Below are 14,024 nucleotides of genomic sequence, written 5' to 3'. Positions count from 1 at the left end.
ATCACAGAAAATTAATAAGAATGAACGCACTATGGAAAGTTTTGTGTAGGTATAATTCAGGATTGAGAAGAAGGGATTAATAGACAGAAAATATTGTAGATGACTGGAAAGAGAAAGAAGGGGAATATTTGGAACTTTGTACAAGGACCAACTTAAAGCCACTTAAAAGTTTTTAAATTGCTGTACTAATGCCGTATCTACATGTAGCTTATAGACAAAATACCATCACATTTGGGAGTTTTTTTCATCATTGAAATTTGCACGTGTCATTGCTCAGTCCATTTAAGAGTTATAACAATTTGTCAGTCATCATGCCTATAAACATTTTGACCTGATGATGGGCCATGATGCACGAAAAGTCAAAGGCTCACCAGAGTTATTACAATTCATCCTGAGGGAGAAATGAATGCCTGTACCACATTTCATGGCAATCCATCTAATACTTGTCGAGACATTGTCCTAAAAACCCCAAATGTGAACCTCATTGTGCCATCAGATAAGGATCACCAAAATCAGAAGGATTTATCCTTTAGGCACAGTGGATATCTGTACCAAATATCATGACAATCCATGTAAGTAGGTATTATAGTCTGGAGCAATGTGGTGTGCCGGTCGGTCCACCACATTGCTATCTGTTGAGCCACGCCACTAGCATGGTTAAAACAACATACAGTCCCCTCCAAAAGTACTGGAACGGTAAGGCAAATTCCTTTGTTTTTGTTGTTCACTGAAGACATTTGGGTTTAAGATCAAAAGATGAGTACGAGACAAGAGTTCAGAATTTCAGCTCTTATTTCGTGGTATTCACATCTAGACAACAACAACTCAGGACATATCACCCTTTGTTTGAACCCACCCATCTTTCAAGTGAGCAAAACTATTGGAACATGTGATGTTTCTTGTTGCCCAGCTGTTGCCTTTTAGGTTGATTGTCCAAACATTAAATAGCTCTGCATGACTAGTCTAAGTTTTCATCCTTCAAACCTATAAAGACTGCATTTCCTGTTAGAGAGGATAAACCTGAACATGAAGACCAGAGAGCAGTCTATGGGAGAAAAGCAAGCCATTGTCAAGCTGACAAAAGAAGGAAAATCGACCAGAGCCATTGGACAAACATTGGGCATAGAAAGCACAACAATTTGTAATGTCCTGAAAAAGAAAGAAACTAATGGTGTACTGAGCAACAGACGTCCAACTGGTCGGCCAAGGAAAACAACAGCAGTTGATGACAGAAATGTCGTGAGAGCTGTGAAGAAAACCCCCAAACCATCAGTAAGTGACATCACCAGCGACCTCCACAGTGCAGGGTGAAGGTATCACAATCCACTGTTGGAAGAAGACTCAGAGAGCAGAAATATAGAGGCCACACCACAAGATGCAAACCACTCATCAGCAGGAAGAATCTGAAGGCCAGATTGAAATTTGCGATGAGCCGCAAAAGTTCTGAAACACAAACTTATGGACTGATGAGACCAAGATGAATCTCTACCAAAGTGATGGAAAGGCCAAAGTGTGGAGAAAGAAAGAAGCATACAAGCTCATCTGTGAAGCCTGCTGGAGGTAATGTCATCGCTTGGGTGAGCATGGCTGCTTCTGGAACAGGCTCATTAATATTCATTGATGATGTAACTGATGATGGTAGCAGCATAATGAATTCAGAAGTGTACAGAAACATTTTGTCTACCAATTTATGGAGAAATGCATTGAAACTAATCGGGAGGAAGTTTATCATGCAGCAGGACAATGACCCAAGCAAGGGTTATGCCACCAAATATTAAATGTTATTTACTTTAAGATTATTTGTTCCATTACTTTTGCTCACCTAAGAATGCTGTTGTCTAATACAAACAGTGATATGTCCTAAGTTGTTTAACACATCTAGATGTGAATACCAGGCCAAAAAAAAAAAACAGCTGAAATTCTGAACTCTTGTCTCATACTCATCTTTTGATCTTAAACCCAAATGTCTTCAGTGAACAACAAAAACAAAGGAATTTGCCTTACCGTTCCAGTACTTTGGGAGGGGTCTGTATATCCTTTTCAGTCATTCAAATATGTGTTGCACCAAATTTGCTTAAGATTGGATCAAACGGATTGGATAAACATCTGAAACTAACAAATTGGATGGATAAACATTCCACCAAATTTCCCAGACATTATTATTGGAGAGTATTTTAGGTGTCCTGTGAACCTACAGACAGACAGATAAACAAATGGGACTGAAAAAGCTACTACTGGAGTGGAGTACATAATGTAAATATTACACTAGAATAAATTTGTTCTTCATGTCATTTCTTCACACCCTGTCTGTCAGGATCTGCCATGCTCAGACGTTTACTAATGTTCTGCTCGTGTGGGTGTTTGAGCTTACTCAAAGAGGGACATATGCCGTATACAGTCTGTTTAGTCAGTGCTTTTGTCCTCTGCTTGGACTTGCTCTGGTTCAAACATATTTCACTATGCTTTCTGTCTGCGTGCCAAGTCATTAATTTATGAGCATTTAATGAAAATCCTTGTTGATCTTTATCTGTCTGTGCAGTATGTGTCATGAACAGACAAGTGCAGTCACTTTCAGCATTTTAAATTACACTGCATGCCTCCTATTCTATCTCTCCAGGTGTTTGCCAAAGTGTTCAGCCATGAGGCCTTGGAGTCCTACCTCCCGAAAATCCAGCAGGTCATCCAGGAGAGCCTCCGAGTATGGAGCTCCAACCCCGAGCCCATCAACGTCTACAGGTACAGGGGGTCCTGGTGAAGAAATGCATTCACAAGAGACAGAAGTTTCATTGTTATTGGGCTTAGAAACTAGGGGTAGAATCAATATCTTACTGCAGGTAGACATGTCATCATAGTCGGTCAGAATATCGCAATAACAATATTGTTGTGTGTTGAAACATCATTGTTGTTGCAGGTTAGTATACGGGATGCTGGAGAGGTCATTATACGTTTCTATCCATGGCAATAAAGTGAAACATTTAATTTGCGAAAAAGAATTGTGTAACTCAAGTTCCTTGTCGAAGAGAAAGTGCATCCTCCTTAGAATTGAAATGCAAGAACAATTATGAAGAAGGTTAAAATCAAGGGCAACTAGACTTGGTTAAAGACACTTGAAGACATTTTGTTGCTCATCTGAGATACTTCTACAGTTCTGACCGGTAGAAGGACCCCGCTATTTAACCACTATCTTTAAGTCCAGTTGCCCTTGATTTTAACCTTCCTTGGATAACTATGACCTGGATGACTGAGAGCCTTCACAGACATCTTATAAAGAAGTGGTGTGAATGCATGCATATCCTCATTCAGGTGTACATTTCATCTTAAAACTGGATGTGACTGAGGTCCTGATCGGTTGTCTTTCCACAGGGAGAGCCAGAGGTTGTCCTTCACCATGGCAGTGCGGGTGCTGCTGGGATTTAGGGTGTCAGAGGAGGAGATGAGACTTCTGTTTTCAACCTTCCAGGACTTTGTTGATAACCTGTTCAGCCTTCCAATAGACCTGCCGTTTAGTGGCTACAGGAAGGTATGTGTTTACATCCTCTACTTTGTTTAAGTACCAACTTTCTTCTTACAAAAATGAAATCTTCTTGGTCTATGTTTTGTCAATTAATGTACCTCTATTTGCATGTGTCCTAAAAACAAAACTTCTCCCTTTATGCCAAGTTGTAGATGTTTTTTACTACTTAGGTAGACAAAAAAACTTAGGTAGATAATTTTCACCCCATTTTTACTTCACTTGTAACTGAAGCATTTTTCTGAGTTCTCAACATCACAAGAGGGACAAGGCTAGTGTTAACTTTCCTTTGTATGTGTTTGCAGGGTATCCGCGCACGAGACACTCTGCAGAAAAGCATAGAGAAAGCCATCAGGGAGAAGCCGCTGTGCTCCCAGGGCAAGGATTATAGTGACGCGCTGGATGTCCTGCTGGAGAGCGCTAAAGAGAATGGCTCTGAGCTCACCATGCAGGAACTTAAGGTAACATACCTATGAGGAAAAAGTGGGCAAACATATGCTGGAGAGAAGCCAGATGCACAAGAAGCCACTCAATCATACAGCGTTAACACATACTGTACATATATACACACCGACTCTGATGGTGTTCAAACATACACACAGTAACACATAGAGAACACAGTACTAAAATGCTGCCACACACACACACACACACACACATATATATATATATATATATATCTCATAATTTCTCCAACAAATCACCTTGGATCGTAAGCAATGAAAGTAACTTTTGATACCCATCTCAATGTAGGGTATGACCGCAGGGATGCTAAGCTGATGCCCATAGACAGACAGCAACCATTTAAGACACACAGACACACACACACCCGGACAGGCACACCCTCTATTTACCTATTAAAGTAATTCTGAGGAATTCAGTGGAAACTCAACTCTCTCTGCCTCTCTCGCTCTCTCACTCTGTGGTTTCTGGGTTAAGTCCATGGCCAAAAATAAGTCAACACTCCCCCTGCTAGGGGTCTGAAAGAGGCCTCCTGTACGCGCACACTCACACACACACACACACACACACATATATATATATATATATATATATATATATATATATATATATATATATATATATATATATAAAAATACACACATAAAGTGAACTGGGGAGCCCCTGTCGCTGAGGCCCAGGCTGAAGCACTCTCCTGCAGTTTTCTGACGCACGCATATATAACACACATACGTGTAGGGTGAGGCAGAGATGTGTTTTGACACAGATGATGGCAGATGAGAGGTTTATAATGAGAGTCATGCTGCCCAGCGGGGTTATTTATTCCACTACCTTAATGGACCAGGCATGGAGCGCTAAATGTTGTTATTGGATATGAACTTCATATTTCCAAACACACTACTTTTCAGGAATTCAAAACAACATACTTTTATTATGTCTTGGCATTTTTCTTTTTTTGGACCTGTGTCATTACGAAAAAAATGGCAAGCTTGAGGTGTGGGGTAGTGGATTTGTGTCCAAAGTAAGGTTGAGGTACCAGGTTGAGTTTGCTCACTATTTGGCTAAACAACTATTGAAAAAAAGTTTTTACATTAAATGTAAATAACCAATCAAAATGCCACTGAAAACTCTATAACATGCAGGTAAGATAATCTGTTTTCTTGAATCATAAATTCTGAATTTTGTTTTGGTACCACCTCAAAAACAGTAATTGTGGCTATGGCTGGACATCTGGCTAATATCCACAATCTCCCTTAAGCTCACTACACACTACCATTTTTATTTCCACTCTCCGGACTTTATTCAAGTGAAAAGCAATTAGTCCATCAGAAGCTGAGAGACAGTCCAGTTGGCTTACCCACCAAGTAAAGACAAATCAACTCATATACCCTCAGTACAATTCCACACTCTGTGAAAGTTTGTGCTCATGCTAAAATTATGCTTTATTTTCTAGATCAGTCACTGGCTTTTCCCAGCACTGGTCAAGTAGTGGATAGTAATAGAGAGTTTAGAGGCTGTATATAGAAAGTTTTATCTTTTCTAAACCCTTTATGGAGAAGAGAGATAATTGCTCATCCTGTATCTAACAATTTACTAGGTCTACTTATACAGTGGAGTGTAAGGAGTCTAAAACGTCTTAAACTGCTCACAGGCGAGATGAGGGCTCATGAGTAGGCATTGCTCATCACAAGCTGAAATGTTTAGGAACCAGTGCACTAATACACCATCTTGCCTCTCTGTCATCCCACAGGAGTCGACAATCGAGCTGATCTTTGCTGCCTTCGCCACGACAGCCAGCGCCAGCACCTCGCTCATCATGCAGCTCCTCCGCCACCCCGCTGTCCTGGAGCGCCTGAGGGAGGAGCTGAGAGCCAGGGGTCTTCTCCATAATGGCTGCCTCTGCCCTGAAGGAGAGCTGAGGTTGGACACCATTGTGAGCCTCAAGTACCTGGACTGTGTCATCAAAGAGGTCCTGAGACTCTTTTCGCCAGTCTCAGGGGCCTATCGAACCGCCATGCAGACCTTTGAACTTGACGTGAGTAGCCCAGGAATACTTCCCGACTGAATACTTTAGCCACTTAATGATTTATATCTCTTTAATATCTGTGTTTCTTATCATGCATTTAAGAAACTACCCAAAACACAAGTTTTTATGGGTACATACAAACTGCCATCCCAACTGATTCTAACATTCCTGCATTCAAAACTGGTACAAATAGAAGTACCCCATTCTTAAGCAAGGATTATACTTTCTGCGTCAGTGAGCACGCAAGGGTCCACATGAGGAGGGTCTGTGTGGACGTCCGTGTGCCTCCCATTTTTTTAGGACCACGCGGACCTGTCCGCTCACCGACTACGCTACCAGTGCGCCAACCGATCTACTGCGCATGTGTGAAACGAGTCCGCCAAGCTGACTCCAGAAAGCAGTATAAAAAGACGTAGGGCACATCGGTGAGGTCCGCAGCTGTCGGTGTGTGCATCCGCCCCCAGAGTCGAGTCAAGCCTTTAGCCAGCGAACTGGAATCAAATGTTTTGCAACTTACAAAATCTCTGGCCGTACAAGTTCATGTGCCATAATGTGTTTCGCAGCATTGATTGAAATCTACCTGCAGTCATGGTTACACCTTTACAAACCTGCTCACTGGCTTAATTTCTCTGTCTTTCTGTCTCCAGGGAGTCCAGATTCCAAAGGGCTGGAGTGTGATGTACAGCATTCGGGACACTCACGACACCTCATCTGTCTTCAAGGACGTGGAGGCCTTTGACCCTGACCGCTTCAGCCAGGAGCGGGGAGAAGACAAAGAGGGGCGCTTCAACTACCTGCCATTCGGCGGTGGAGTCCGGTCCTGCCTGGGCAAGCAGCTCGCCAACCTCTTCCTTCGCATCCTCGCTATTGAGCTGGCATGCACAAGCCGTTTTGAGCTGGCCAGCCGGCAGTTCCCTCGCGTGATCACGGTACCTGTGGTCCACCCTGTCGACGGGCTGAAGGTCAAGTTCTACGGCTTGGACTCCAACCAGAACGAGATCATGGCCAAGTCGGAAGACCTGCTGGGAGCGACTGTTTGAAGGGCAGAGAGTTAACGAGTAGGGAGGGTGAGTGATCGAAGAAGTCTTTAGGGAGAAGACTGAAGGAAGAAAAGAAAGAATTTCACAGTTATTTTTTCTTCTCCACCTTTGCTCTGCCAAGTTGGAGGTTCCTTTTCAGACTAAAAGAAAAGCGGAAGGCTTTGTCTTGTTACAACTGATGATGATCGGGACTTTCCTCTGATAAAGGAAGAAGCTGCCAAAAAAGTTCTTAATCATGCTCTATAATGGGTATTTTTTAAAAGAAATATACAAACAAAATGTATGTACAAAAAAGCTATGTAATATAATTTGAAAGAGAATGTGGGTAGTGCACAATGGGAGAGAGAGAGGTATGGTGGTACATTTGGTGAAATGAAGTGCTGAAAAGAAAAAGTAAAGATGGTTGTGGAAGGAAGGTGAGATGGATGAAACAGGGTATAGGATGAGAGAATATATTTTAGCATTTTGCTTGTGCTTAATCAGATGCAGTGAAACATTTCAGATGTCAAGCAGGGTAAAAGAGACGGATATGTAGTCTGAAAGGTCTAGATTTTCTGGTCAAAATTGCTAGATTTCGAGCAAGAATTCATCCAGATTCAACTTGTGTTTTGTGCTTTTTGGAAAAAGATTTGAAAGAATGACAGAAATCAGTAGTGGCTTTGTGTTTTCCAGCAAAGGTCCATTGCAATTCTAATTGTTTACTAGCTTACAGATGCAGTCAAGTGTATAATAGCACATTGGGTATCAGGTTGTGGCACAGATAGAGTGCGTTGCTGAGCTTGTCAGATTGGCTCTGTACCATAATGCAGTCCATACTTTGACTTGCTTAAACTTGTACTTCTAATTAGGGTCAAGTATCAATTCAGGCAGTGAAGGAAAGGGTTGCGCTTAGAAATGAGGGATATAGTTGTGGTGGGGAAGATTTACCGGCTGCATATTTTAAGGGGAGAAACACAACATTTTGAATTGATGTAAATGGGCAATTTGTTAAGTTTTATGTCCTCCTTTCCTGCTGTTTTTTTTCACAATGCTGCCTCTTTTATTTAAGATCCCATATTGCTTCTTTTTATGCGTTGTACAGTAGGATAAACATCAGTTATCACATGACAAACATCAAGGGTAAGAATTGCAGAGCTCATTTTAAAATTACAGTAATGAATAGAGGAACAAGGGAATTTTTAGATTAAGTAAATGTTCCGGGTCTTTGTTGAGGAGGTAAATCCTTGCTGGAAGATCGATGCCATCATTATGGCTTTTACATTCTCCAAACTTAAAATCTGGATAAAACCCTAAAATGTCAAGACAAATGCAAACTGCACTCAATCTAAAAAAAAAGCATTAAGAGGCTATGCTATCCTACAGTCTTATTATCTTTATCTTCAGTGAAAACCTTGCATTACCCTCTCTTCTTCAGTCTCTGCTACCCACAACTTGCCCAGCATTAAATCAAAATGTTGCCCATATATATAATCTTGGTGGTGTGTGAACTCAGGTGCAGAGTAGACATTGTGGTGAATAGCAAATAAGCCTTTGCTTTTTGATATTTAACTCTGACCGCACATAAATAATTATGATTTTTTTTTGAAAAGCTGTCAATTATTTTGCTTTCTGTCCATGTAAACAAAAATATATCAGGGGTTTCAAATAGGGCTTACTCTCACTTGACGTATTACCTTCTGCAACCATTTTGTACCCCCCCCTAAGGAAGCAGTTTTGGTGGTGCAAGCAGGATCAGCTAACAGGAATTCGTAGTTGGCATCTCACACGAAAAAGTAACCGAATCAAGGTCAAACAGTAATGAGGTCCAGGTCTGCTTTGTAAACTCTCTCAAACTGTGCTTTGATACATAAACTACACTTTCAAGTTGCATTGAGATTGTACTCTCTCAGACGGTGACTTTTATCCCGCAACAAGGACAATATAAAGAACTTGTTCCGAAAAACTGCCACAACTTCCTGAGCTGGACGAGGAGAAAAGATAGAGGGATAAGGTGGAGAGGAGAAACCGACATACATGCTGCTTGAGTGTTGCATTGTCATTCCGTGTTTGTTTATTTGTGTGCTTTTTTTTATCCCCCCCCCCTCCTTGGGGCAGCCATTTTGAGTTCTGTGGCGAAGTTCGACATTCTGTCTTGCTGCTCCTCCAATCAACGCTAAGAATGCAAAACAAAATAAATTCCATGGTTGAAGCAACTTTATTAGCTAAAAGAGATTTATTGTTTGAGGTGATTGCACAATCAGAACTCTCAGAGCTTTGTGTGTTCCATAATTGGAAAAGAAGATCTGTTTTTATTGTTTCCCATATATATATATATATATATATATATATGGGAAAGCTTCTGCAACTGAACTCTGGGAATTCGGAAACTTCGGAAATCCTTTGAGAGAGAAGGACCACAATGAGGCTTTTCTTATTGGACGATCCTGTTGTCCAATAGCATTCCAGATGGATTCTGCCTGTGCTAGACATTGTTCACTCTTTCTACCAACCACACCACTGATTTCTTCATGATAAAAAATATAAAAATATTATTTTTTTGCTGCTTTTCTTGTGTAAATTTTCTAATTGAGAGTTCTAGATTGCAATAGTTTGTACTGAGTGAGATTTGTTTTTTGCTTTTACTATATATATATATATATATATATATATATAAATTGTGAAAGCAAAAACAGCATTCATAGGTTATAGTGTATATTAATTTGTACAATATTCCTTTCTTTAGCAAGCCATTGGGAAAATCAGCTATTTACGTCTACTAATAACCTAATATTAATGTTATTGTACAATTAATATTGCTGTTATAAGATATTTGAAATGCTATTTTTTATTCTATTACAGATTTAGAGTCTTTAGCCTAAATGAGAGGGTCTTTGGTAAATATTGGATGTATTTACAATGTTATGTATTTCAGTTATATTGTAAACAGTGTTTAAAATGTTAATATTGTTGATTTGATTACTGTAATAATTATTATTTGTTTTGTTATTCAGACTTATTATCACTGCATTTTATTTGATATTAATTATGGAAAACAGAAAGCACTTGCGAGGTATGTCTATTTTTTAAGTGCCATGCGACTACACTTCCCCTTCCTCTCACCTGTTGGTTTCTCTGAACCTGTCTTAAGTCATTCTGTACATAATATTTGAATTTCTTTTTACAGGAAAATATTTCATTTAGTTTAAATATGAATGTCTTCTTCTACATTTTTCCATTCCCTTTTTGTTACCGTGATTGTTAAATGTACTCCTGTAATAAAATATAAAGTAAAAGGATATCTGAATAGTGAATTTTATATTAATCATTTCAAGTGCTAAAATCTGCACCCATTTTGCCTTTACGCTTTTTTTCTTTGGGTGAAGAGACAACAGGAAATCGATTCAAAGTGCATCAACCAATAGCAACTTGTTTTTTAAACTCCGCATTACCACATGCTGCAGCTTTTGAAACTGTATTCTGATAAAGTAAAAACACATAAAGGTGTTAATGATGATCCAGAAATCCACATCACTTCCAGTAGACCAGAATTGGTCAAGCACACATAAATACTAAAGTGTGAACACAACTTTGTGTTTTTTGATAAAACCACATGAAACGAGCACACAAACAAAAATCAAAGCATGTGCACAAGCGCATTCAGCATGCAAATTAAACAGATGGCAGACAGCCTTTATATGCTAACAACCTCGGAGTACTGAAAACAATAACATGTAAATCAGAATAGTCAGAAAACTTGTGGATGGCGAACAAGTGGGACCAGGTGCCTTCTGTCAGTTTAAATAAACTGCTAATAGCAGCAAACGCTGCAGCAACGCATCATTCCATCAACAGTATTTTTTATTATACACCCGCCTGCTAAGTTCTGTGCTATGTTGAAATATTAATTCCTGCAGTATTTGCACATGAGCCGTTTGTGGTCTGAGGCACGAGGCAGTCTGGTTTCTGACTTTCGAGTCAAACATGTTACATATCCCTCATACATCTGACATTTATAACCCTACCGTCTGCACACTTTTATATACTATCCTGCTTTGGCAGTGACGTAAATCCTTCAGGATGGTCCAAAATTTACAAAATTCAAAGGAATACCAAGTGTAGATATGTAACATCCTATAACTCTTGTAGATACAATGATCCAAAGCTCCCAAATCTTTAATGTATAGACTACTATGAATGCTCAGCATAGACTGAATGGATACCCAGAAATCCCAGCAGTGTTGTTTGCAAGGTGACAGGTGCACCACAAAAAAGCCATCATTGGAATAATAATAACGGAAATATCCTGCACACTTTGCAAGGTTTGGTCTTTGGACTAACAGGTCAACCCCTACTTATATAGGGAATGTCATTCGATTGATATCCAGCAGTGATTGGTACATCTATCCGTCTCCAATAAGAATCCTCATTGCTGCTCAAACATCCTTTTTCGTCCAATTCAGTTCAACCATGTGCTATAAATGGTCAGTTCCTTGACATAAGTGTCTCTGAATAAAATGTCACTTTGACTAAGGTGACATGATCCACATCATTTTAGAAAAATAGGATTGAAGAAGACCACAGACTACGGTAAACTGTGACGTCTTCTGTTTGTTGACAAATATGAACCATTTTGTTATTGAACTCTTCAAAGGGTCCACATGACAAATGTGGGGAATACACAGAAACTGCTGGTCTGGTTTAAACTCTCAGCGCGCTGACTGACTGATATCTCAATGCCTCCGTATCTGTTTTTATTTCTCAGCCAGCAGATTACTGTGGTTTGCGAACATCAAGAAGAAACAGGCTGTGATGTTCGCCGGGAGTTTTCCTATAGTTTGATGGAAGACAGAGACAGAGAAAGAGAGAAAGCTATTACAATGGGCACGAATGTAAAAAACTACACACACTTCAAAGACATGGTTGTGCACAAACACACAACCCTGGCTAAAGGAATACACACAAACGCACATGAGACATTTTGGAAATAGATGACAAAATAGACACGATGTGAATATTTAATTTCGACTGAAAGGAGCACTGGCACAAACAATCCTTGTGAATGCGCACACACACACACACACACACACACACACACGCACGCACATCTTGTGGGAAGAACAAGGAGTTCAGTTCTGTTTGTTTGTAGTTTTGCCGCCAGGAGAGACTGTTTGCCACACTAAGTACTCCAAGATGAACCACTTCAAGGGAACAAAGTGTGTGTGTGTGGGTTATTCCATGTCCTATTGGTTGTTGTGTGTGGACATGATTTGATGTTTTTCATGAATGAAGGTCTATGCCACTTGTTATCCTTTTAACTGTTTATGTACAGTATATATACAGTACTGTGCAGGTGTGGAAAAATGCAGTAAGGTAAAAATGCTTGATGCAAGATGTTTGGGCCGACCTACCTGTAGTTCTTTCAAAAACTATGACTTTTTATACCAAAACAAGTATGGCGCGAGCACCTTTTTCCAGAAAAAATGCCTAAAATAACAAACCCAAAATGAATCATGAATAACTCCTCAACCATTTGGCCAAGATGCATAATTCTGGTCTCCTTTGAAAAGTCAGAAGCTAAGGAATATAAATCCATTGTATATTAATATATTTATTTTACTATTACAGACTACATGGAGATGCAATAAAGAAAAAATCTGATATTTTCATCCTCACCTAGTAAAAAAAAGCTATATTTTAATGCAATAAAGAAGCTTATAATGAAACTGAATATCTTCTAATACACGTAGAATACAATTGTAACTGTAAATCTGATGAAAATAAACTAAAATACAACGGTTATCATACAACATTTTCAAAATATACCAGGCAAATGTCCATATTTTGGCAATATTTACTGATAAAATGTTGATTTATTGGTAGATATCTTTAAAACACTTTTTCTGTCCATACAACCAAGTTCCAAATAACATAACACTGAAATATCGATAAAAACAGTGAGTATTCATCAACATTCCTGTCATTCCTGTCACACCATGTGTTCTCAAGCAGCACGTTTGCTCTCTGCAGAAATGTCGAGAGCAGGCAGGCAGCTCACAGGTATTGCACAATAATCAAGATGGCGCCCACTGAGACTCAAAGCAACAACTTTGGTGGGTTTTGGACTGGTTTTGGACGGCAGAATATCTTTTTTCAGTCAGTAATTTTGCCCACAGCATGGCCTTGCTGTTTTCAACAGGTTGGTTAAGGCAACTAGAATAATTCCAGTTTATTTCAACCTGGCTTCTTTCTGTGGGAATTGTGACTCTATGGGAAACGATAACTTTGTACTCGTCACCATAATTCTATAATTTCAAACACTTTTCTCTGAGCCCTAACTGAAAGCAACATCACGATACTTTGCAATGACTGTTGCAACTGTGATGCGACAGTCATTTTTTACAAAACTGCAAGATGTCGATTGTAGGGCTGTACATAACGATTATTTTTCAAGTCGATTAATCTAACGGCTAATTTTGTGAATTCTACAGAAAAAAAAGTTTCCTATTACTCAATTCACATACCAATTTATCCAAAATAATTATCAAAAACATGTCTAATCAATAATATTTTATCCAAGAATCCTGATGAAGCCCATTAGAATAATGACAAAAGCAGCATATCTTAAAATGAATCAAATTTCCTCTTCACTGATGTGTTGTGATAATAACAATAACAGACATTAATTAGGCTACTTTATTTAAAACTTTAAATGTTTCTGACATAGATTTATTTCAATATTGAGTGATGTAGTGTGATAAGCAAATGTATTTCTGGATCAGTGTGCGGCAAAGAAAACAACTGTGCAAACAATCACTGTATACTCACGTATCACGTCTGTACTGTTAGATTCAGCTGTTTTCTTGCTCAAACGTGGCTGTTAAATAAACAGAAAATATAAAACGCCCGAACGTTAGATGACACACGGTGTACCATTATGTTACCATGACAGCAACAGGGCAGAAATTACTTTTAACATGGCGATGAAGAAAATACATTTTAACGGACT

General features: G+C 39.3%; 1 protein-coding gene and 1 long non-coding RNA gene across 2 annotated transcripts in view; one reads left to right on the top strand and one right to left on the bottom strand.

Moving 5' to 3' along the window:
• LOC119913165 (cytochrome P450 26B1) overlaps window positions 1-10,316 on the top strand; it is a 38,518-nt gene extending 28,202 nt beyond the window's left edge. The window contains exons 3-7 of the mRNA XM_038732517.1: window positions 2,618-2,736; window positions 3,364-3,520; window positions 3,817-3,972; window positions 5,724-6,008; window positions 6,647-10,316. Coding sequence (XP_038588445.1) covers window positions 2,618-2,736; window positions 3,364-3,520; window positions 3,817-3,972; window positions 5,724-6,008; window positions 6,647-7,039 — 1,110 coding nt within the window. The 3' untranslated portion in view covers window positions 7,040-10,316. The remainder of the gene's footprint in view (window positions 1-2,617; window positions 2,737-3,363; window positions 3,521-3,816; window positions 3,973-5,723; window positions 6,009-6,646) is intronic.
• The window catches only part of LOC119913176, a 261,699-nt gene that overhangs the window by 52,458 nt on the left and 195,217 nt on the right, over window positions 1-14,024 (bottom strand). Inside the window, exon 4 of the long non-coding RNA XR_005446401.1 lies at window positions 2,660-2,748. This is a non-coding gene — a long non-coding RNA (uncharacterized LOC119913176). The remainder of the gene's footprint in view (window positions 1-2,659; window positions 2,749-14,024) is intronic.

The sequence above is a fragment of the Micropterus salmoides genome, unplaced genomic scaffold (genome assembly GCF_014851395.1).
Source record: "Micropterus salmoides isolate LMB-PRFRI ecotype aquatic unplaced genomic scaffold, ASM1485139v1 Ms_hic_scaffold_2, whole genome shotgun sequence".
NCBI lineage: Eukaryota > Metazoa > Chordata > Actinopteri > Centrarchiformes > Centrarchidae > Micropterus > Micropterus salmoides.
The sequence above is the reverse complement of the archived record's forward strand: the minus strand, read 5'-3'. Positions and strand labels throughout refer to the sequence as shown.